This window comes from Anabrus simplex, chromosome 1 (assembly GCF_040414725.1).
Source record: "Anabrus simplex isolate iqAnaSimp1 chromosome 1, ASM4041472v1, whole genome shotgun sequence".
NCBI lineage: Eukaryota > Metazoa > Arthropoda > Insecta > Orthoptera > Tettigoniidae > Anabrus > Anabrus simplex.
The window spans coordinates 1197994341-1198021362 of NC_090265.1; the positions used below are offsets into that span (position 1 = coordinate 1197994341).

A 27022-nucleotide genomic window follows, 5' to 3' on the forward strand; every position below is an offset into this window, starting at 1 on the left:
CCATAAGGTATATCTGTGTCGGTGCGACTTAAAGCCACTAGCAAACAAAAAGTGGTATCCTTACTCTGTGGAGTAGTTTAGCAATAATATGGCGCACTTACACACATAGGCTCGATATCATCATTTATGAAAGCTAATGTAACTGTATAATTCTCTTAAATACTGTTTAAGATACACATATAAGTAATCAGACAAATCCTCAATATGGCATAATAATTCATTTATTTCCCCTTCCACAGGCTTAATTACTAAGTGTCCAGCTCCATGGGTACCCCATTGACGGTAGCTCTGTAGATGGCTTTCCGTTGCTTTCCATTTTCACACCAGGCAAATGCTGGGACTGTACCTTATTTCAGACCAGGGACACGTTCTTTCTACTTCTAGCTCTTTCCTATCCCTTCGTAGCCATAAAACCTATATGTGTCGGTGCGACGTAAATTATAGGAAATAATAATAATAATAATAATAATAATAATAATAATAATAATAGTATAATTATTATTATACCGTGACGAATGGTAAAATGCTTATGATAGTGATAGACTACTGTTTCAGATAGTGGCTATTTGAGAAAATATATATGATATGGCGTATGGCTTTTTGTACCGGGAGTGTCCGAGGACAAGTTCGGCTCGCCAGATGCAGGTCTTTTGATTTGACCTCCGTAGGCGACCTGCGCGTCGTGATGAGAATGAAATTATGTTGAAGACGACACATATACCCAGCCCCCGTGCGAGCGAAATTAACCAATTAAGGTTAAAATTCCCGACCCTGCCGGGAATCGAACCCGGGACACCTGTGACGAAAGGCCAGCACGGTAACCATTTAGCCATGGAGCCGGACATTTGAGAAAAGATAAATGAGTAATACCATTTGTGGTAAATGTAAACGATGCTTAAATTGAGCCTTTTGGTCTTTTTAGCCTTGTGAAATCATGTTTCAACTTTCTGTTTAAGTAGAGACAAGCAAGACTACACAATCATAAAGAATGTTCCCAGTTGAAGTTAAGTACTATGATGTGACCAACGCAGATCATGAGTGTTTGGTTTAGTAGAAGTGGTTCACTATCAAGGCATCGTTACCGAATAAATGAAGTACAGCCTATATAAATTATATTCCAGGTGAACTTTCCTTTGTATATGAAATAGTATAATGATTTAATGGCTCCAAGAAGATGATGCAGAGTGCTGGTGGAATTAAATTGTTGCTAACATTGATGCAGGTTGAAGAAAAGTTCTGTCCGGCTTCCTACGTGCTCCCGCTAATCCACTCGCTGCTAATCGCGTTAGCTAATGGAGACCTTTCAGCCTCCTGCGTCCCATTATCTCCTTGAACGAAAACCTGTTCACTTTAGAACACTGTGCATTGATTTTAACCTTTAGACAGCTCCTCCAATTTTATGTCTTCGGTAACTGAATCTCTTTGTATTCCCCTCTATTTTCTACTCCTTAGACACAATCATCCAACAATTTCGAATATTTCTTATGAACTATGCCTATTTCATTGTGCACGAAATCTATTATTTTGCATTTATCTTAACTGCACAAAGCAACATCCATTCAAGTTATGAAGGTGCAAGGAAGGGTGGAAGGTAAAGGATTGCGGCATTCGCCACCTTTATATTTACAAGTGGGATTGAGAGGTTAATAAAAATTTTATTGGTTTTACGTCCCACTAACTACTTTTTAACGTTTTCGGAGACGCCGGGGTGCCAGAATTTTGTCCCGCAGGAGTTCTTTTACGTGCCAGTACATCTATCGACACGAGACTGACGTATTTGAGCACCTTCAAATACCGTCAGACAGAACCAGGATCGAACCTGCCAAGATGGGGTCAGGAGTTAACCGTCTGAGCCACTCAGCCCGGTGATAGAGAGGTTAACCTCATGTCACAACCGTATTTCATAGTGGGCTGCCACAAAGTATTCTTCATAGTAAAAATCGCAGAAGAAAAGTCCCTTCCTGCTGAAATTAATATATGGAGGGCGTTCCGATTATTTATTTATTTACTTTTATTCTTTATCTGTTTACCCTCCAGGGTCGGTTTTTTCCTCGGACTGAGCGAGGAATCCCAACTCTACCACCCCAAGGGCAGTGTCCTGGAGCTCCAGACTCTGGGACGTGGATACAACTGGGGAAGATGGCCAGTACCTCGCCCAGGCGGTCTCATCTGCTATGCTGAACATGGGCCTTGCGGGGGGATAGGAAGATTGGAAAGGATAGACAAGGACGAGGGAAGGAAGCGGCCGTGACCTTAAGTTTTAGGCCGGCATTTGCCTGGAGGAGAAGTGGAAAACCACGGAAAACAACTTCTAGGATGGCTGAGGTGGGAATCGAACCACCTCTAGTCAGTTCACCTCTCGAGGCTGATTGGACCCCGTTCTAGCTCTCTCACCACTTTTCATATTTCGTGGCAGAGCCGGGAATCGAACCTGGGCCTCTGGGGGTGGAAGCTAATCACACTAACCACTACACCACAGAGGTGGACTATTTATTTATTTATTTATTTAATTAATTAATGAATATATTTTTTATTTTTTATTTATTTATTTATTTATTTATTTATTTATTTATTTATTTATTTATTTATTTATTTATTTATTTATTTATTTATTTATTTATTTATTTATTTTACTAGCTGTTACCCACGGCTACGCTCGCGAGGATATGGTAAGCTGATAAATGTTAATTGTTCCTCGGTACTGCACTAAGACATTATCTGAAAATCCCTAAAGAATAAAAACTCACCGAAAAATTGCATTTCATTTACCCCAGAACCTCTTTGTAAACCATGTTTGTGACATTACCTTTTGGGGCTAAGATGACCAGGCTACTGGCTGAGCTAAATCTGGAACGTGCGACAAGGAACTCTACATGTCTTCTTTTAAGTTTAAAAAAAAAAAGGGTTTCTTTATTTCTAAAGGAGATTCCAAATACCGATTATCACGTCTTTAATATCTTAGTTTTTGAGATATTAGTACCCTCATAAGAATTCAACTCCTTCAATTATTTGCGATATCCAGCTTGATTTTCCGAAAACAAAAAGTACGTGTTTCTTTATTTTTAAAGGGGATTACAAATGTCAATCTTCACGTCTGTAACATGTTAAGTTTATGAGATATACTGTAGATATACTCATTATAAAACTGCTCCACTCCTTGGCTGAGTGATCAGCTTTGAGGCCTTCGGTTCACAGGGTTCCGGGTTCGATTCCGAGTTGGGTCGGAGATTTTAATCGCGTGTGATTAATTCAGCCTACTCAGGGACAGGTTGTTTGTGTTTTTCCTAACACTGTCCTCTTCATGTTCACTCAACACATCACATTACGAAACACAACAGGAATGCGCAGTTGTAATTACATTCCTACACACGGGGTTGGCGTCAGTAAGGGCATCCAGCCGTAAAACAGGGTCCAATCTCCATGTGCTACACAGTTCGCATCCGCAACCCCACAGGTGTGGGTAGAGCGGTAGAAGGGGAAGATACTCGTTTTAAAAATTCACCCGCTTATTTATTTAACCCCCTTATGTGGATTTTCCAAAATTCAGCGTTTTCATTTATTTTTAAAAGAGATTCCAAGTACCAATTTTAATGTCTGTAACATCTTCCTTTTCTGAGATATATGTACCCTCATATAAAGAATTCAACTCCTTCCTCACTTCTTTTCACCCGCCGCCCTCAGCCCTTAAATGTATTTTCGGAAAACAAAAATTTGTGTTCTTTTATTTTTAAAGGAGATTCCAAATACCAATTTTCATGTCTGTCAGGCGTCTGGAAGGATTTTGTGATATATTGTAGATAATCTCGCTGCTGTAAGAGTATTGGAGCTGACGTTGCCATGATTTCAGCAGTTCATTTCTTTATCCGATTCCTATAGCAGGGGTAGTGCCGTGCAAATATATACATAACGGTTGGATTTAGAGCCTTAGAACATGGTTTTCGGGCCCGTAGGGCTCACCGAGTTTTGTTCTTTGCGTCAAGGGACTTAAAATGAGCTTTGTCTCGTCCTTGTACGACAAATTCGATTTCGCCCATATTAGCCTACAATTTGTATATTTTTATATCCCCCCCCCCCTTTCACCCTCCGCCCCTCCCTCGAACTGTTTTGAAAATAAAATACAGCTCATGTTACTCACTGGCAATGTAGCTTTCTACAGGTGAAGTAATTTTTAAAATCGGTTTAGTAGTTTTTGAGTCTATCCGTTACAAACAAATATACAAATTTTTCCTCTTTATAATATCGGTTTAGATTTATTTATTTATTTATTTATTTATTTATTTATTTATTTATTCACTAGTGTCGTTATAAATTTATTACAATTTCCATGTCAGAATTAGAATGAATTCTACATTCATTTTCATGATTTTTATGCTCCACCTGGTGACAATGATCGTCAAAGCGTCGACTCTATATGATCTGGCACCGTGATTAGCCGGTTCGAATCCCGTTGGTCGAAATAAATCCACTACTTTGAGAGGAGAAATGTTTCCATGTCAGTACGATTGCTCATTTTTGCCTACATGTCTCATAGTTTCCACTATATGTCTCCTTTTCCAGTTAATTTGTGTACACTACAGCAAGAAGGAAAAACGTCTGATTGTAGAACTGTCTCTCTTCTTTCAGATACAACTTTTGTGCCATGCAATACAACCGTGGGAAATATCAGTAGACCTATACTACAGTGTGATGCTTCACGCTGTGTTCCTTCCTTCGACACATGTGGTGGTGTGCCGGATTGTGCAGAGACGCAGAATGACAACGTGGCTGAATGTGGTATGTACAAGTTATTATCAAACAATATTTTTTTTTAAATTTGAACCGAACATATGACCTAACCTGGTGATAAATTAATTCATATCGAAGTAATTTCAATCAAATTTAATTTGAAAACTTTCGAATAAAGTGCATACTAGTTTCAACACTTCATTGTTTTGCTTTTGTAACATAAAATAAAATATTTTGGAGTCATTTCAAATATTAGCTGCCGATGTAGATCAGTGGTAGAGTGTCGACCTCCAGATCCTAAGATAGCGGGTGCAAACCCGGGTGAGGTAGTCGGATTTTTTAAGGGCGGAAGAGAGTTCATTCGACATTCCATGTGGTAAAATGTCGGCCTGTTAAAGAACTCTGGTAACACATTTGGTGTTTACCCGACAAAATACATTAAAACTCACCCAATGACGCCCATGAGATATTCGGTTTATTCTGCTTTTTAACAGAACTAAAGTAAAACGGAACTTCAAAATTGATTAGCAGACTGCCAGAGGACGTCGAATTAAATGACTGCACACGGTAGCTGGGGCCATACGTTTATTTATTTATTTATTTATTTATTTATTTATTTATTATTTCATATATTGCCATTAATATTTTATTCTTATATCAACTAACCACTTCTGAAATATGTCAATGATTTTGAAAAATCTCCCTATTTTAAAACAATTTTTATGAATATTCCTTTATGTTGCCTAAAACTGAAACTAAAGTAAATGGAGAATATCATTAAGAAAACCTTTGCTACGTCGTTCCAGAGAAAAAAAATATTTTGTGTTAATTTTGGAATATAGGCAATATTTTGCACTAAACTGCACACAGGAATATATTCATATTGTGAGAATATAGCATGACTAGGAGCCTTTTCTTCCATATCGACAGCAGTTTTCGATTTTATATTCTACTTTACTATTTGTCTCCACGTTTAAGCTCTTACAGCTATATTTGCCCTTTTATTAGCTGCTGGCTGCAGCCGCTTGACTTCTATTTACTTACAGTTTGTGTGAACCACTGTTGAGTTTAGGAGTTTGCTTTAAGCACTTCGCTTTCTCACACATCCTAATTTTCTTTAATACATTCAGTACACTTATCTATATGAAAACTTAAAACTACGTTTATGTATCAAGAAAGTCATTATGGAGATGAAATACACATACAGTATACATTTTCCTGAATATGCAACGTTTCTCTAAAAGCAATTCACAACTGGTGTGAAGAATTAAGAAAGAATTACAAAGATGAAATCTCTCTCATTACAATTAAAACCCACAGAAAATTGGTCGTCCGCCTCTGTGGTGTAGTGGTTAGTGTGGTTAGCTGCCACCCCCGGAGGCCCGGGTTTGATTCCTGGCTCTGCCACGAAGTTCTGAAAGGTGGTACGAGAGCTGGAACGGGGTCCACTCAGCCTCGGGAGGTCAACTGAGTAGAGATGGGTTCAATTTTCACCTCAGCCATCCTGTAAGTGGTATTACGTGGTTTCCCCACTTCTCCCCCAGGCAAATGCTGGAATGGTACCTAACTTCCTTCCCTCTCCCTTGTCTATCCTTTCCAATCTTCACATCCCCCCTGCAATGCCCCTGTTCAGCATAGTAGGTGAGGCCGCCTGGGCGAAGTACTAGTCATCCTCCGTAGTTTTATCCCCGACCCAGAGTCTGAAGCTCCAGGACACTGCCTTGAGGCGGTAGAGGTGGGATCCCTTGCTGATTCCGAGGGAAAAACCGACCCTGGAGGGTAAACAGATAAAGAAGAAGAAAAATTAGAAGAAGATTGTTCTTGTTCAAAAACCAGGAAAATAAATGTTGAACGATACTTTTGCATAGGGTAAATGCCTCTTCTGTTTACCACCGTAATTTTAAATTCAATTTCATGAATGAGGTTAGTGTACTGAGTTTGTTTGAAAACTGAGTGTCCACAGACTAATATGGCACAAACAAACGTAAATCGAAACACACTCCGACCAACCAGACGAAGTGGACCGAGAAAAGAAGTCTATCTAAGAGCCTACAGTGCCGTACTATAAGAATAAATACGAACTGGACGATGTAGAAGTGAGGGGTCTCATGATCGGTGCGAGAGGGACAGTCCCAAAGACTACAGAGCTGATGAAGGTCTTCAACATCAGTACCAAGGAGTTCATCGACTGGGGGCTGAAAGCACTCAGGGGTTCTCTTTTGATACTCAGACACCACTTGTATTCGCCAGACTGAGACATTAATTACTTATTTTTTGTATATTTTTTAATGAAATTGTATGTGTATTCTTTGTCTTAGGCAGCCTCCGAGTGGAGGAAGATTTTGAAAATAATTACACTTGATTTCCATTTCCGCCTTAGAAAAGTTTTGTTTAATCTGCAGAAAGTTACATTTGGGTCCTGGGACTTGTTTTATCAGTTTCTGCGCAGATTCAACATCATGCAAAAGGGATTTCAAATAATGTGTGTTCATAGTACAGGTCATTGCAGAGACAAGTACAAATCAACAATTATCAGTTAGTTAGCTTCACTCATTTTATTAAAATTTAATTTATTGCGGCTATTCCCAGCTTGGTGCAGGCCTGTAAGGCAGACCCTCCCTAAACCTCCATTCTTTTAAGTAGTCACTATGTAAAACTAATTTAGTTGTGTTTTAGTAGTAATGTAAGTACTCTAAACCGGAGAGTGGCATTGCCGTCACAGATATGTTACAGAAAACGAAATTCGAGAAGCCATACGTATACATGGTGTAACCGTGATGATGTTACAAACTTTCAGGGGTGATGGAGGACGGCCATTGTATAGATTTGGGATACGGAACCATACTTTGAGTCAAATTGAAGCAAACTTCTACTCATTTAAGTCCGTTTACCTGCACACATTTCACAAGCTGCTCCTTCACAACAAATGTTAAAAATGGCGTCCCCCTGAGTCAATGGCATCGTCGCACAAAGTTCTTTCGTACCCGTTTGAATATTCCCAGTTTCGTTTGAAGATTGTCGCAGGCAGCAAGAATTCTTGCCAAGAGATCCTCTTCCGTCTTGAGACGTGTTCCATACACAAGGCTTTCAACATGGCCCCTCAAGAAGAAATCAAGTGGTGTGAAGTCAGGGGGTCGAGTGGGCCACGAAACAGGACCACTTCATCCTATCTACTTTGCAAGGAATGTCCGATCCAGGTGTTGATGAATCGTCAGTCCAAAGTGAGGTGGGGATCCATCATGTTGGAACCACATCCGTTGACGAAGTGCAAGTGGGATTTGTTCCAGGAACGTGGGTTGTACATCTCTGAGCACCACTGTACACACTGCTGCATTTTGGCGAGGAGGAAGAAGAAAAGGACTTGCTACTTAATCACTGATTATGCTTGCCCACACGTTGACTGAAAGTTTGCGCTGATGGTCCTTCAAAACTGTAGCGTGGAGATTCTCATCGGCTCAAGCATTTGACTATTGTGACTATTTAGCATTCCGTCTGTGTAGAAAGAGGTTTCTTATGTGAAAAGCACATACGCAGGTAAATGAAGAACGACTGCAAGGCGCTGCAAAACACATTGGCTGAACACGAATTGAGGTGCGATGTCAGCAGGACTCAAAGCCTGCGCTTGCTGTGGATGGTAAGGGTGTAGCTGCATCTCACGTAATAGTCACCACACAGTCATATGAAAAACATTCATTTCACGTGCAACTGCTCGAGTGCTGATTGCAGGCGCCTCATCCACGCGAGCAAACACTGCACCTTCTAAGTCGGGAGTCCGTTCAATTCATCGTCCTCCTCGGTTATTGTACTGCGGTACCAATTGCCCTGTTTCACTTAATCGTTGGAACAGCCGTGGAAACTTGGTGTAACGCGGATATCTCACACGTGAATATTTGGTCCTGTACAACCGTTCGGCTTCTCTGCTGCTTACATTTGCTTGCCCAAACACGAACACCATATCTGCAAGTTCCGTAACCGGGTAAAACTCCCTTTGGATAAGGTTGATCAACGTACCACTTCAACCCGTAACACAGACTTAAGCCTATAGTACAGACATCGCACACCGATCACGTCAGTACACAGTACGCCATCTGCATTCGAGTCGAGTTATTATCCTAGCCTCTTCTGCTGGTCGGGATCGTCTCCCATATTGTTCTCTTGGCACAAGTAGGATACAATACAGTCGAAGATATCGGACCGATTTTTGCTTTACTTTTGACTGCCGGCCGCAGTGGTGCAGTGGGTACGGCATTCGTCTACTAATCCCAAGTTAACATGTTCAAATGCGACTGAGGTCGGTAGCATTTAAGGGTGCTTAAAGGTGAAGAAATTCCGACACCACGGCGTCTGTTAACAACGGACGTACGTTAACCCTTTCCTGCCCACATTTTAATTCCGCTTATTCCCAGGTTTCACCTTTTATTTTAGAAAAACTGAAGCGGAGCGCATTGTTAAATATAGAAAAAGCTATTGATCACAATGTACTCAGATTTTTAATAATAACATCACATCCATTTCTCTATTCGTAGAGTCATAAGGTTGTTGGTTCAAGACTTCTCCCCCATCCCACTACTGGTGATACTCGACACAAAGGTAGGGTGCATTTGTCACATTCTCACGTTGTCTGAATCCCTCTAAACCAATAATTGATTTGGAAGTGGAGTGATTCCCATGTAAATACTATTTTATTTCCTCTGAGCAAGTAAATTTCCATTCTGCATCTATTTAACCGGAATGTGCGTGTTTGAATTCTGCATTTATTTATGTGCAAGTGGCTATATCACTGAATATTTTGTTTTCTCCTAACAAACGTAAAAGAAATCTATTGCTCGTAATATTTTTCAAAATTATGGACTGGTTCAACATCTATATAAATAAAATGGTAACAACCGTGTGTCTGTACAATTACTATTTTGGCGAAATCTACGTGCAGTTATCCGTTTCAGGTATAATAATGACCATCTGCATATTTTCTAGCTTTGGTGTCTGTTTGTCTATAACTTGAAAACTACTGGATATATATATCTACCAAACTTCATATTTAGAATCCACCTTCCTTCGGTAGTTTTACGGCAATATTGTTTGTAAATCCATGAACTGTGAGGGGGTTTATACGAAACCTAATCCATGATTTTGCACTCCCACAAAGTATGCACAACCAAATTTAATGGAAATCTACTTGACTTAATGGAAATACATTTCTAAACCCTTTTCCTCATGTTCATCATTTCGATACGAGGATTAATAATAGAGATATCATTAACGGACCGTTTTTCGATACAAGACACACCGGAATGAACTCAAGAGCCGGTGCGTGTAAAGCATATCTCTTGAAAACTATAGAAGATTTTTCAACCAAACTTTATATTTAGCAAATTACCTTTCAAATATCCGGAATGGACTGGGAGTTTACAGGGAACAGATAAAGTGATTTTACTCTCCCACAACATACAGTGGCGGTCACAATAATAGAGCCACCTCCATTGACGGGATTAAGAACTAGGATATCTATTAGTTCGCAAAATCTCCACGAGTGCCGTGTTGTCAGTCCCTTTTAGACAACATCAGGGAAGAAGTCGCTGCTATCTGTAGTCGTGTGAAACGAAGCGTTTGAGCTAGACGTGCGGAAAGAGGCATCAAGGTAAGAATCTTATGGGTCAAAATAATAGAGCCGTTTTACGGAAGTCCCGTTCAAATTGATGTTTTGCAGTTGTTTTGGGGGCTAGCGATATTATTTGTCAACAAACCTCCACTCAATATTATTTTGTATATAAATTGACGTTTGATTTTCTTTACATTCTTCTAGATGGGCAGAGCAGAGCATACAAGTGATGATGAGCATATAGTAATGTTCCGGATGTTCAAAAGTGGGATGTCCATGAATCAAATAGCCAAAGATTTACACGTTTCGCGAAAACGAGTCCAGAACGCCATTAGACTGGCAAAACAAACAAAGCCGCAGGTGGAGAACGGGGAGACCTCGTGTAACTAGTCCTCGCGTAGACAGACTCATCACTAGGGAAGTAAAGAAAGACCCATTTTTGTCACCACCACGACTGAAAGCCATTTTGTTTAGCGACAAAAATGATGTTCAACCATCAACCTCAACGATTCAAAAACGACTGAGATCCGCAAAATTGAATGGGCGCATTGCGAGACAGAAGCCACATGTTTCAAAAGCTAATGTTCGGAAAAGGTTGGCCTTCGCCCGGAGAAATGATCAAAAACCTAATATTTGGTGGAGGAACATCCTTTGGTCCGATGAATACAAGTATAATAGGTTTGCCTCAGACGGAAAAGTCTATGTGCGCCGCCCACCAAGCCAGGAATTTAATCCTAAGTATACTTTAAAAACTGTGATATACGGTGGTGGAAGTGTTACGGTATGGGGATGTTTTTCATGGTACGGCATTGGTCCAATACACCGTATTAATGGCATAATGAACGTAGAAATGTACAAAGACATCTTGGCAAATGTGATGCTGCCTTATGCTGAAGAGGAAATGCCACTGAAATGGAAATTTCAGCACGATAACGATCCAAAGCACACTGCAAGGATCATAAGGCAGTATTTCAAGATCACCATTTCGAAGTATTAGAGTGGCCACCTCAATCCCTTGATGCATCACCCATTGAGAACTTATGGGAGATCGTTGACAAGAGACTTGACCGCTCAAAAGCTACATCTTTAGATAAACTTTGGGAAGAAATCCAGAGAGCCTGATATGCGATCAGCAGTGAAGAATGCAGGCGTTTATTCGACTCTATGGGTAAGTGGTACAGGGCAATCCTCAAAAATAAGGGTTACCCCACGAAGTACTAATGCACTCCTATGCAAAAACGACTGTTCCTCTAAATTTCATAAGACTGACACCAAGTACAAAATATTTGTTTCAACTGGCTCTATTTTTTTGACCCTGTGGTCTGGTATTCTTTTGAATATTATTGATTAGTTTGAGTTGTGTTATCTATATAACTGACTGTGGTACAGTGTGACTCTGTTGTAATGGTTCCTGTACAACGTAAAATTTTGTTCCCATCATAGTACAAACATGTCTAGTAATAAATTAGCACTTTATTCCAAACCTTTGCTAGGTGGCTCTATTATTTTGACCACCACTGTATATCCCAACCTTACTGGATATTGATCACCCTTGATGGAAATCCATTTCTTAACTTCATTTTTATCATGTGCTATTTTTCGACAGGAGGATTAATAAACGAGATATCATGAACGGTCGGTTTTGCAGGTTAAGTCCAGCGGACATAGCCCAAAAGGTGTTATATGTGGAGCAGATTCCTTATCTATCTATATAAATAAAATCGCAACGACCGTGTGTCTGTTCATTGCCTATTTTGGAGAAATTTTCTTACAGCTATCCGTCTAAGGCAGGGCCTCTCAGGGTGAATGCGTCAGTGCACTGCACAGCGCAAGGTGCAGGAGACGACTTCATTAGGTTGACCAGAGTGTAAACTCCACTCCTTTTTTCCTTCATCTGTCTCACCCGTTCGGCCTGTCTCCACCTCCTTCAACTTCTCCGCTGTTCCTCCCCTCACTGCGAAATGGTTATGTGTGGTGAGCGGAGACACTGTGTTGTATAGGACAATGTTATCGGTGTTAAAAATCTATTCTTTCAGTTTGGTTTGTGCACACAGTTTATCTTCTGTAGCTCTTCTTTTCCTTTTTGTTCGCAATTATACCAGTAATGTCTCGAGCAAGGGATCGGCTGATAGCAATTCTGAGAGCCTCCTTTAAACTACAATCAGAAATACTCGCACGCAATCTAGTTTTCGTACAAGTCGAAACAGAAAAGTATCTTTCACATATGCATGTGGAACCAAACATCCAGGTAATCTTAGCTGCTTCTCGATGCAGCTTAGGGAAATCTTCCTTCGACAAATTCTTGTTTAATTCGAGCAAAGCCTTTGTATAGAAAAACATATTTTTGATGATCACATAATTATTGTCCAACAGATTAAGCATTTGGCTTTATCGTCACGACTGAGAAAAATACGAAAGTTCCCAGGTAGATTGAAATGGAATTTTGGACGTCTTTGCTTTCTTAGAAGCAGGTTGTTCCATTATTATATTGTTGTCTTGCGCTTGTCTGTTTCACAAATAAACAAGCCGTCTATCACCGAACGCTTCGTCGCTCTCAGTGAGCTACACCATCCGAGTCAAGCAGAGTTGTGCCGAGTCAGACCTATGCACAGTGCACGGTGCCTCTGCGCCTCGGTTTGCACGCGCGAGATTTTGGGCATTTGAGAGGCCCTGGCCTAAGGGGTAATAATGACCATCTGCATATTTTTAGCTATAGTGTCCTGAAAGTCCTAAAATTGCGGCACAATCTGCCAGACGTACCAGAAAATTGAAATTAGGCAAAATTATACGTTTTAGCCTGTAACCGACGCAAAACTTCCAAGAATGTCGAAATATGGGGGCAATTTTAATGACGATGCAGACCTTCGTTTCGAGGTATTTCGCTGCTAAACCGCAAGCCCTATCACAAAACGGATGGCATAATCTCAGTTCAATTTGGAGTGATCTACAGCTTTGGTTCTATGACATTTTGTCGTCTCTCTCTCCCTTATACGTTTGATTTGGCTGTATTTCTCGATTATTTCTAAATTGTCTGCTTTTTATACGCATATTACATAGTTTGACAAAGAAGAGATAGAGTCATCTAATTTGGTAATCACATTGATTCACCCAATGGCTATACGTGAACCAAATTTTATGATACTAGCTTCCACATAAGTATGTGAAAAATAAATTAGAATGTTAAAAATGAACTCAAATTTCACCCCATTCAAATATCGTAACTCAATTTAACCCACGAATATGGGAGATAGGAGAAAATGTTTTAGGGCCAAACATGTCTAGATAAAAGGAAAGTCTTATGGTGCGAACCGTTTGTTGATCTGATGTGCCGTTTAGGAGCACTAAAACACGAAATGAAGGTATTCATGCATTTCTGTCATCTATGCAAATAAAATCTTAACGATCGTGTGTCTGTACATTGACTACTTTGGCGAAATTTCCGTACAGTTATACGTGTCAGGTGCCTATTTGTTAGCTTTGGTGTCTGTTTGCTTGTTTGTTTGTTTGTCTGTTTGTCTATAACTTGAAAACTACTATATATATTTCTACCAAAATTCATATGTAGAATCCACCCGTCCTTGGGTAGGTTTCAGGGTCAATATTGTTTCTAAATCCATGAAATGACTTGGATTTTATACGAAACCGAAACCGTGATTTTGCACTCCCACAAAATATACACAGCCAAACTTAATGGAAATCTATCTGCCTTAATGTAAATCGATTTCTAAACCTTTTTTCTCATGTGCAACATTTCAATACGAGGATTAATAAGGGAGATATCATTAACGGACCATTTTTTTGGCACAAGTCCGTGAGTGTAAGGCGTATTTCTCGTAACTTGAAAACTACTGGAGATATTTCAACCAAACTTTATATATAGCCTCCACTTATCCAAAGGTTGGTTTTAAGGTCCATACTATTTCAAATTCACAGAATAAACCGGGTGTTTATAGGGAACCTATACATTGATTTCCCTCTCCCACAATATATACAAGACCAACCTGACTGAAAATCGACCAATCTTGAAGGAAATCCATTTCTAAAACATTTTTACTCATGTGCATTTTTTCGACAGGAAGATTAATAAGGGAGATATCATGAACGGTCTGTTTTTCAGGATAAGGTCAGCAGACATAGCCCAGAAAGTGTTGTATGTGGAGCAGATTCCTTATCTATATAAATAAAATCGTAACGACCGTGTGTCTGTGCACTGGCTATTTTGGCAAAATTTTCGTACATTTTTCCGTTTATGGTGTAATAATGACCATCTGCATAATTTTAGCTATAGTTTCCTTATAGTCCTACATTTTATCCCCCTCTACCAAAATAAATATTGCCGCACATTCTGCCAGACGAGCCAGAAAATTGAAATTAGGCAAAATTATACGTTTTAGTTTGTAATCGACGGAAAGCTTCCATGATCTTAAAATATTTCATCATTTACCCCACAAAAATATACGAATATTCAGGCAGTCTTAATGTCGGTGCAAACATTCGTTTCGAGATATTTCGCGCCTAAACGGTAAGTCGTATCACAAAACGGATGGCATAACCTCAGTTCAATATGGAGTGATCTATAACTTTGGTGCTATAACGTGTCCTCGTATCTCTATTCCTTATAAGTCAGATTTGTCTCTATTTCTCGATTATACCTCCGTTTTGCTCTTTGTACACGTATAATTCGTAGTTCGAATAACTTATATGAAAGATAGAATCATAGAATTCTACACAAACATTGGCCCACCCAGTAACCGTACGTGAGCCAATTTTTTTCTTTTTGTAGCTGTCACATTAGTACCCAAATGCACTATGAGAAAAATTTACCCAAATTACAACCTATTCAACTTTGGTAAATCAATTTTACCCAAAAATAGATGAAAAAGGATAAAATATATTAAGACCAGCCATTTAGACCGCTAAATGAGGCGTCTTATGGTACAGTCCGTTTGTCGATATGATATATCATTTAGCAGCAGTTAATCTGTATATGAAGGTTTGCAATATTGTAGACTTGCGTATACTTCGTCTGTCGATCTATAAACATTCATTGAATTCCATTTGTAGCGATGTAGAAAAGGTTTATTTGGCATTAGAATTAATATTCTACGTCGACAGTGACTCTCAGCAGGAGTGCGTCTGATATTTTAATCATTATTCTCCACATCGACTTTGGCTGGCAGTAGTAATGGGATCCTTCACCAGCTCCTTTGTAACTAGCATTAGTAAGGAGGGACTACCACTGTAATTAATAATTCCCTTCTCGATTTGACTGGAATAAGTCAAGGGAACATGGAATTGTGTTCAAAACTCCCCTAACCGATTGTGCTTGTGAGTAGGCAAGTGTGACCGCCAAACAAATTTACCCATCTAAAATGTGACTGGCGTTAAGTATAGTGGCCTTGCTATTATAATGGAAACTTACCAACTTACCAAGGGGCCTATCATCGTAATGATAACAGCACAATTCAAGTTTGACTGGCAGCAGGGAAGGTGCCTGCTATTATAACAAAAGCTTCTCAACTGTAATCTGTTTGGTAGAAGAGGGTGCTTGCCATTGTAACGAAAACTCCCCAAATCGATTGTGCAGTAGGTAATGGGGCCTCCCATTATAGTGAAAATTTACCTACTTGATTGTGCATGGCAGTAGGGAAGTGAACCTGCCGTTATCATTACAACTCCGCAACTCGCACTTTACATCGAAAACAACGTATGGGAACCTCCCCCTGCTGTTTCTGGATAAAGCTAAGAGGCATGCAATTAAGAAAAATCTTCCTCACTGCATGTACAGCAATTTACTTCGATATCCGCATACTAAGTAGAATACCGTAGCGAAGCACGGGTACATTTGCTAGTCATCCATATAATCATTCGGAGTAACGGAAGAGAATATTTTTGTTACGTGATTTGCCGCAGCATCACCATCAGGTCCGATTTCTCGATATCCTTTTTCACTTTCTTCACTGTCGTCACTAAAATCATCTTCATTGATATGTTATTCACTCACTAAAAATTCACCTCCACCCCTATTCAACGACTGAGTGTCACTTTCTTCGCCTATATTCAGCTCAGTTTCAATATCCGCAGTATTTAATCCCGCCATGTTTACGAACGAAACAGCTGACCCGCGCTCGTGAAAGTTGAAGACCATTTCCTAGGCTACTTCAAGACAGATTTTCGATTTTTTAATTTCCTAAGCCTTGTCGATTGTAGGCCAACTGCGTGTTCATAAATGCCTTATAAAAATAAAAAACTATCGCATAGATCGCTGACGTGTGCAGATAATGCAGCCGCTCGCGGAAGACAAAGTGAACAGGCGGGCGCTAAGGGCGGGAAAGGGTTGAGCAATTTGGATTATTAATAACTTTTGACTAAAGCGCTTCCGAACTACGGTTTCTTATCTCAAATTGATCCATTTGCCATTCCCCATCATCCTTGAAAGTATGTAATATCATCACGGATACACCCTGTATATGATGACCGGTAGAATAAGGGCCAACTCGCCCGGTTCCTGCTAGAGCGACTGAGAGCAGGTCATTCTGGTATTAAAAAAAAAAAAGGTTGTCGTAGGTATTTTCAGTCATAGTGCCAGCAGGACATCCCACATTTGGTGGAGGATGCTTGTTGGAAGATGAAAAATGAAAGGTCATATGGCTTTTAGTGCCGGGATATCCAAGGACTTAGATCACCTTATGAACGTAAAGAAGAAAAACCAAGCTGTCTATCTAATTTTCCGATGAGAGGTAGGACACAAAGGGAATGACGTTCCCAGAAGTGAACCAACGGTACTTTTCAGAGAAGAGAAGGGCTCCACATGAAGTAAGAAGACTGACACTAGACTGCACTGAATTTAATTCACAGGTTAGTTACATTATTACGTTCAGTGTTTCTAGAGCAACCAATGTGTGGAGCATGGAAAGCTGTTAGCCTTTTTTTTTTTTCTATTTGCTTTACGTCGCACCGACACAGATAGTTCTTATGGCGACGATGGGACAGGAAATGCCTAGGAATGGGAAGGAAGCGGCCGTGGCCTTAATTCAGGTACAGCCCCAGCATTTTCCTGGTGTGAAAATGGGAAACCACGGAAAATCATCTTCGGGGCTGCCGACAGTTGGGCTTAGACCGACTATCTCCCGGATGCGAGATCACAGCTGCGCGCCCCTAACCGCACTGTCAACTCGCCCGGTTGCTGCTAGACCGACCGAGAGTAGGTCATTCTGGTATAAAAAAGGTATTTTCAGTCATAGTGCCAGCAGGGCATCCCACATTTGGTGGAGGATGCTTGTTGGAAGATGAAAAATGAAAGATCATATGGCTTTTAGTGCCGGGATATCCCAGGATGGGTTCGGCCCGCCAGGTGCAGGTCTTTCTATTTGAGTCCCGTAGGCGACCTTCGCGTCGTGATGAGGATGAAATGATGATGAAAACAACACATACACCCAGCCCCCGTGCCGTAGGAATTGACCAATTATGGTTAAAATCCCCGACCCGGCCAGGAATCGAAGCCGGGACCCTCTGAACCGAAGGCCAGTACGCTGACCGTTCAGCCAACGAGTCGGACTGTTGGAAGATATATGTAGCCTACACGATGTTCGACGTCGTCCCATACGAGCTCAATGGAGATCAAGGGTAGCGAATTACGGGACAGCAAAGTTATTCGGAAGTCTTGACCATGCTCTTCCAATACCGCTTGGATATGTCGAGCTGTGTAACATGTCATATTGCCTCTCTGGAATATCCCGTTGCGCCCAGGAAAGAATGTCAACTTGTACAGGAGTACGCGAACTACAAAGACGGATTTTTAACCAAATCGACCGAGTGAACCTCCCACGTGAATGTGTGATCCTAGGGAATGTCATGATGATGTACCGCAGACCATAACGCTGATGCCACTAGATTGTGTTTCTCGAGTAGTTTATGCAGGAAGTTTCTTCCCCGCTGTTTCTCACGTGACACGCCAACGTCCATCCATTGGATGAAGGGGAACTGCGACTTATGGAAGAAGTAAATCCTTCGCCAATGAACAGAGCACCAATTACGACACTGTGGTGCAAATTGAAGCCGTGGCATAGGTGCAGTTTGCTTTCAATCCGCAAGTATTGCTGAAACATTATTTTAAAGGCATTTCTACAGTGTGTCCCGCTCCCAGCGGGGAGCGGCAGTCGACATGCACATACACGCTCCGAGCGGTGCATTCTTATAACATCATGCTGATTCACTGCATAGCCAAGAGGCGGTCAGATACTCGAGTTTGTATGTCGTGGGAAGCTGTGAAGCCGTGAAGTGATACGTTTGTTACAAAAGCACGTGTGGCTGAATTACTACTACTACACTACACCGTTGAAATGCCAGTGCTTGACAAAATGCTTGACAAAGGGTTCTTATGTATAACACATATGTAACAACCGAGTCTTGTTGAGAGGTGTGTAGGCGATTTCGGGATAGATTTCCCAGGGTTCCAGTTCCAGGTAGAGAAACAATTAGATGACTCGTGAATAAATTAAGAACAACGGGGTCACTTAATGATGTAATTCATAAACTGAAACGAAGGGTTCTATTGGAAGAAATAATTGAGGACATTAACACATCGTTCGTATGATCTCCCATTAAATCTGTACGACATGTTGCACGACAAGTCGGTATTTCAAACTCCTCAGTACTTAGGGCTACTACAATATTGAATTTATAACCTTAGAGAGGGACTATAGTCCACCAATTACGACCCCGTGATGATGAAGCCAGAATAAATTTCTGTAATTAGACGTTGCAAATAATATTGCTGACGGCATTGTTCAGCCACATTTAATAATTTTCTCAGATGAGGCGTGGTTTCATTTGAGTGGTCATGTTTCTTCACAAAACAAAAGGCATTGGAGCACTGAGAATCCGCGATTAATTCACGAAGTTCCTTTACAGGACCATAAACTTAGTGTATAGTGTGCTGTAATTGCAGAACGTATGTTAGACCCCATATTTTTTAACAATACCATAAATTCGGAGAGTTAACGCACAAATATTCTCACACCAGTATTTTTAATGTTGACAGATGTTGAGATAATATTTGGCTATTTCCAACAGGATTCTGCCACAGCTCATACTGCATACGATTCTTTGCAAGACACAGAGGGGGCTTTTCATGATAGGATAACATTGGGATAATATTGAAAGTGTTATGCCCTCCCCCACCCGCTCCCCCGATTTTACTGCGTACGACTTTTATTTGTGGAGACAACTAAGAAGTAAACTTTACAGAAATAATCCTCACACCAAATATGAACTTAAAAACAACAGCAATTAGGACAATTACGGAACAGGAAGTTTTTTTAAATGCTATTTGTTCGGGGCGTCGACCTAGGAAAATCTTTTTCATTCCTCTACATGCACCCTATGTTATGAACCTGCGTGTATGTGGAAATTGCGGAAGTGTAAAGTGTTGAATCCCAGGCCAGGGATATTCATAATTTACAATTTAAAACCCCTGACCCTCCCAGAAAGCCAACCCGGGGCCGCCGAGTGACAGGGGGACGCGTTCCCCCTACATCGCGGGGCCGAAACAGCAGGAACTTACTCAGGGCACCACTTTTAACACCGCATGTAAAACATGTTAGGACCCATGATAAAGGCTATTGAGTGCATAAATAAGCGATAAATGTGATAATATCGGTAACAGAATACGTGGGAGGTTATGAATATACCGCATGCATGATGTCTCCCGGCCCCGCTGGGAGTGGGACACGCAGCAGTAGTAAATTTAAACACAATTCTAGTAGCCCCTTGATTCATTTTGGCGGTTAGCTGCTGCACTGTGGTGAGAAGTTCGGCCCTCACGTACCTTCAGCTCTGCTTCCAAGGACTTTCGTCGTTTCCCAGTTTCCTCGTAGGCTATTCACATTGGTGCCATTCGTCCAGTTGCGATATACTTTCGACCACAGTTGCACACGAACAATAAAAAACTGGCACTGTTTCAAATATTCGCTACCCTAGGCCCGAAAGTCAGATATCATCCTCTTTTGTAATTCGGTCAAGCAACCTCTTCAACTCTTGAAGCAAATGTGGCATATGTGTATAGACAAACTTTCGCACAGCTTATGTACACACCGTGCTAGTCCACGACACGCGATGTACTGGAGATACGTACTGCCAGCTTCAGATGTAGGAAGTTGTAAAAACATTGGAATCGGCTCAGTAAACGGTTAACCTGTACAGCAGTCACTTCTTATATAACGTCTCCCCCACCCCTTCCCACCCTTAGAGAGACAATGCAAATTGAAAATATCCTTCTCATCCAAAGAGAAAGAACGTTCTGAGAATGAATCGGTATACCAGTGAATGGAAGGAAACGTCCAAGGTACTGTAGCTAAGATTATCTAATCTAATATTATCAGAGTTGGAAGGGAATAATTACTATCTAATTGCCATTCTAGAAAGATGAAAGTGAGAATTCTGCATCAAGTCTCAACTAGGTCACCTAGTTGAGTTTACTGGGTAATGTTGAATTATATGAGAAATTACTGAAAGATAGTTTGATATATGATAGTACATGAAAGGAGCAAAGATAAGTTAGCCTAACTAGTACGGCAAAATCTGATGGGCTAAAGCGTACAGCCAACTACGTACAAAATAATTTGTATAACTGCTGCTCTGTGTTTAGTCGATTGCAGAAAGTTTCCTAAGAACATTTTCAAGCAGAAATGAAAAAAAAAATCTCATTCAATAGTTACTGATAATATTATCGAGACATGTCCCCGCCTCCCTGTTGATATCTCCTTATCAATAGATTCACTGAATATTTCCTCGAAGAGATTTAATGCTCTTTCAAACGCGGTGAGAACATTTTATAAGTAGTCTTATTTGCGGATCACTGACTGATCTGCTTATCTTGGAAAGTTTATGAAAATATTCACGAAGATACACATTCTCTCTATAGTAGAAGTATGTAACACAACTGAATCAGTTCAACATTTTTTTGGCGTTTAATTTTAATGGATTACTAATACCAAATTCGAGCTAATATATCCGTTATTTGTCTTCAAATAATGTAAAACCATACTTTCTACGTCGATCTTTCTCTTACTCTTCACAAGTATAAAAAAATCATTTGTATGTTAATATTCTACAGGTATCATTTGAGGTACAAACCAGAAAAGATTCATCTTCGTACAGGATATGAAGACAAGGAACTAAAATATCTCGTACCCGTCATCTACCCGGCACTCAGACCAATATTCTACAGGTATCATTTGAGGTACAAACCAGAAAAGATTCATCTTCGTACAGGATATGAAGACAAGGAACTAAAATATGTCGTACCCGTCATCTACCCGGCACTCAGACCAATAATGACGTCAGCTCTGTGTTGGCCCCCAAAGTTAACCTGATACCTACCGTTGTTTACCACCTGTTATAAGCATGGCCCCTTAGATACACCGTAAAAAGCAAAGCATAGACCATAAAGTCTCTCGAATAAGAAAAAGTTCTCCATAATCTCGACATCAAGTAGGTTGAAGTTGTTATCGCCAAGCCTCGCCACAATTTCTACGGTGAATTAACCTGGAACTAATTTCTGCTGTAGATATAGTGATACCTGGGCTCATATATATCTCTTCAGATATTGATGTCTCGTTTATGAATGTTTCGACTGCCTGGAGGGGAAGTAAATGCTCCTCTGAGTGGACAGAGCACACAGTGGCTTCCTCTGCGAGATAACCCACTTCAGTACGATCCACCATTAAAGGGCCCTATTCAACAGAATTCCACAAATATTAATGGCTTCAGAAGCCTAAATTCGCAATGTGGTTTGACGACTCGACCACGGAACTGTTAGCTCAGGATGAAATTGAGTCAGTTAGTGAGAGAGTGGGCTATGCCAGAGTTAGATGGAATTGAGATATTTTAAGTTTTATTTTTTTCCTAATAAAGAGAATTATGCTCCTGTTAACATATGTTTTATTGTTTTCCACCTCAAAGTATATATTTCAATGATTTTAGACTTGATTTACAGGATGTAATTTCCATCATATAACCATCTTCTTAGGCCCTTTCCACCTGAAAACAAATAAAATAACCTTGTATTAGAATAAATGCATCTGCTCTGTAACGTAGCTCTTTTTCCTACCCTTCTTCTTTCCTCCAACTAATTACGATATTATCACATGGAAAAACACATAATTCCATATTTCCCTCCGTTTATCCAATTTCCTATCAGTCTAAATACCAAAAATCACCTTCATTAGCCGATTAATACACACCTATTTTTCATTCACAAAAGGTATTTAGATCTTCAATTAAATAGAATATTGAACTGATGCCGAGGTAAACAAATTATTTCAATACCTTCAGAAATCGGGCTCTTCATCGACATCATCATATGTACACGAATCTTCCGGCTGGAGTGCATGGTATATAGCATGGTGGTTCTGCGGTGTATACTGTATAAGAAACATCAACTCCTTATATTTAGATTTAATAAATTTTTCTTCCTGTAGAGCGGGAATTTTCGCACAATATGTTAAAGATGCGTACTTTCTCCTTGAATTGCCATTAATTCCTTTCTTTCAGTAAATGCAACTTTATTCTTGCCGTCTTATCAGTTGAAATAAGAACATTTTGTGCATTACGGTCGCCAGTTTTATAGTCCGACTCGTTGGCTGAATGGCCAGCGTACTGATCTTCGGATCAGAGGGTCCCGGGTTCGATTCCAGGTCGGGTCGGGGATTTTAACCTCCATTGGTTAGTTCCAATGGCCCGGGGGCTGGATGTTTGTGCCGTCCCCAACATTCCTGCAACTCACACTTCACACATAACACTATCCTCCACCACAATAACATGCAGTTACCAACACATGGCAGATGCCGCCCACCCTCATCGGAGGGTCTGCCTAACAAGGGCTGCACTCGGCTGGAAAGAGCCACATGAAATTGAATTCAAACCAGTTTTATAGAACACACAGAATGTACAATTATCCTTTTCAGTTTCTGTAAGTTTATGATGTTTACACCAGCTGACATTGGCTGTCACTGATTGCACGCTGCACCTTACAACCAACACCTCTCTGCTTTACAGAAACCACCTTGTTCCTTTTATCATTGATATCCTCTAATTCTAAGTTTTTACACACTTAAGCCGTTTTTCTTTTCCCCTTATCGCCATTTCTAACTCTTCTTTTTATTCACAACTACTCACTGTTGATTCCCGAGATTTTTGAACGAGTGAGTCACAGTTCTGTTGGCGAGTGTACCTTACAATAATTTGGTGTACTGAATGTGTAATAAAAAGTGCGGGAGATGATTGAAGAATGAAGTTACAAATGATTAATTTCGTAATTTAATGTACTTCTGAATAAAGTAAAATAAGCGGTTATGGAGTAACTCATTTTGACTTTAGTTAGGTCTCCTAAACAAAATGAATTTGCAGTTTGACAAAAATAACTGTCGAACTTCCCATGAAAAACGAGGTACTTCATATAAAACACCTGCTTGTAATGATAGATCTCCCCTAAATAGCAAGAATAAAAGAACAAAGTTGATATAATCATTCCGCAATCTTTTGCCACTGCATGCCATAGTTTGATGATGATGATGATGATGTTTATTGCTGTTTAAAGCGGGCTAACATCTAAGTCATCGGCCCCTGATGGTACGAGGTGAGACAAAATGGATTAAAAGTTATAATTAACCTACTGACTAGGATTCGAAAAATGATAATTATGAGGAAATTTATTATGAATTTAAAATAATCAGTGAATCCAATTTGTAATGCCATGTTTTTTTATAAAATTAAAAAGAGTGATATGTATATAAAATTGAATAAGTCACCGACATAGAAGTAAAACAATGCATTTAATTCAAATTAAAAATACACAAAGCTAGATAAACATATAGTCAATAGAAAAAATAGTAGTTAAAAATAAAATAAAAACAAATAGAAACTTCACTTTCAAACACGATAAAACAGGCCACTCTCCCTCATAAAACGGAGAACGAAGTCTACTGGCCGCTTGTCATCTCGTCACTCCTTTATGATGATCCGCATGTCGCTGGTTCCCGATCGCATTGCGCTCGAAGACAGGTTCAATCAAATCAATCACTATCAGTCACTACTGATCTGCATTTAGGGCAGTCGCCCAGGTGGCAGATTCCCTGTCTGTTGTTTTCCTAGCCTTTTCTTAAATGATTGCAAAGAAACCGAAAATTTATTGAACATCTCCCTTGGTAAGTTATTCCAATCTCTAACTCCCCTTCCTATAAACGAATATTAGCCCCAATATGTCCTCTTGAATTCCAACTGTATCTTCATATTGTGATCTTTCCTACTTTAAAAGACACCACTCAAACTTATTCGTCTAATGATGTCATTCCACGCCATCTTACCACTGACAGCTCGCAACATACCACTTAGTAGAGCAGCTCGTCTCCTTTCTCCCAAGTCTTCCCAGCCCAAACTTTGCAACATTTTTGTAATGCTACTGTTTTGTCAGAAATCGCCCAGAACAAATCGAGCTGCTTTTCTTTGGATTTTTTTCCAGTTCCTGAATCAAGTAATCCTGGTGAGGGTCCCATACACTGGAACCATACTCTAGTGGGGGTCTCACCAGAGACAAATATGCTCTCTCCTTTACACCCTTACTACAATCCTCAAATACCCTCATAACTATGTGCAGAGAACTGTACCCTTTATTTACAATTATATTTATGTGATTACCCCAATGAAGATCTTTCCTTATATTAACACCTAGGTATTTACAATGATCCCCAAAGGGAACTTTCACCCCATCAACGCAGTAATTAAAACTGAGAGAACTTTTCCTATTTGAAAAACTCACAACCTGACTTTTATCCCCGTTTATCATCATACCATTGCCTACTGTCCATCTCACAACTTTATCGAGGTCATTTTGCAGTTGCTCACAATCTTGTAACTTATTTATTACTCTGTCTACAATAACATCATTTGCAAAAAGCCTTATCTCTGATTCCACTTCTTTACTCATACCATTGATATATATAAGAAAATAAAACGGTCCAATCATACTGCCTTGAGGAATTCCCCTCTTAATTATTACAGGGACAGATAAAGCTTCGCCTACTCTAATTCTCTGAGTTCTATTTTCTAGGAACCGAGCCACCCATTCAGTCACTCTTTTTTCAAGTCCGATTCCGCTCATTTTTGCCAGTAGTCTCACATGATCTACCCTGTCAAATGCCTTAGACAGGTCAATCGCCATACAGTCCAATTGACCTCCTGAATCCAGGAAATCTGCTATATCTTGCTGGAATTCTACAAGTTGGGCTTCAGTGGACTAACATTTCCTAAACCCAAACTGACTTCTATCAAACCAATTATTAATTTCGCGAACATGTCTTATATCATCAGAAGGTATGTTTTCCCAAAGCTTACATGCAATGCATGTCAAACTGACTGGCCTGTAATTTTCAGCTTGATGTCTACCACCCTTCCCTTCATATACAGGGGCTACTATAGCAACTCTCCATTCATTTGGTAAAGTTTCTTCATGCAAAGAACAATCAAACAAGTACTTCAGATACGGTACCATATCCCAACACATTGTCTTTAGTATATCCCCAGTAACCTTATCAATACCAGCCGCTTTTCTAGTTTTCAACTTTTGTGTCTTACTGTAAATGTCATTGCTGTCATAGGTAAATTTGAATACTTCTTTAGTATTTGTCACCTCCTCTATCAGATAGCAAGTGAACAAGTGATCAGTGAACATGTGTATACAGTGTGAAGAGAGGAAGAGTGGGAGAGTGGGTGACCTTGAAAGAACCAATCACAGTCCAAGTTACAGGATAGCCGGCGTTGTGCCAGGCTCGAAAATCAAGCGTGTTTGAGACCATGGATGGGGTGAGGATAGCAACCAGTAGCGCAGGTATAAGCCGCGCTCCAGGTTAAAAGCACGGATTGAGAACCGTTGATTTGTTTCATCATCGCCTAACATCGAGCGGTGAGGCTTGGCGATGTGCCAGCAGCCAGGCTGCAACATAAACGTACCCTTATGTTGCACACAACTAACACATGCTCGAAAACAGGCGCAGCTATTGGCCAGATCGTATAACCGACAAGCAGCGTACATCATGAAAGTCTCTATCTGCTTGGCTTAGTTCACTGTCTCTCTGTATAAACGTCAGATGAGCAATTTGCGTAAAGTTCTTTTAAAAAGGAAGGGAGTCCTACAGGTGTGTTTGATATTATGCACACTGAAATTTGAATGTATGCTCTACAGGAGGGTGCCAATAACTCGAAATGTACTAAATTCCCGGCATAGACCACTCTCTCACTCATTGCCTCACTTGCTAACGTTTACGTGCGCAAAGCTCCTTAATTTTATCTTCCCACATGAACATCCAGTGTTCAACTCCTAGTCTCTGCCGACCGCGGTGGTATTAGGTTTGGAAGGCCATCCGAGTCCATTTTCGCGTCCTTTGCGGCTCATCTATTTCTTTCACGATAGTTTCATTCTTAGCAGATTACGATGCCTTACTCTAACGTTCTTGATTAGATTTAGTGAGGAAGAATATCTCGTTGGCCTCTTAAAACAATTATCATCACCACCACCACCACCACTAGTATAAGGCGTGATCAAAAACTTTCCGTCTGAGGGTGTTGCTGCAGCGAACATGCATCGTAGCGCTATTCCGATATAAGGTCGGCTTGAAAATAGACCGATGTAATGATAGCTTC

General features: G+C 40.2%; 1 protein-coding gene across 1 annotated transcript in view; it reads left to right on the plus strand.

The window, feature by feature from the left end:
* Positions 1 to 27022, plus strand: part of LOC136858487 (G-protein coupled receptor GRL101-like) — an 826319-nt gene that overhangs the window by 44027 nt on the left and 755270 nt on the right. The window contains exon 2 of the mRNA XM_068225625.1: positions 4624 to 4773. Coding sequence (XP_068081726.1) covers positions 4624 to 4773 — 150 coding nt within the window. The remainder of the gene's footprint in view (positions 1 to 4623; positions 4774 to 27022) is intronic.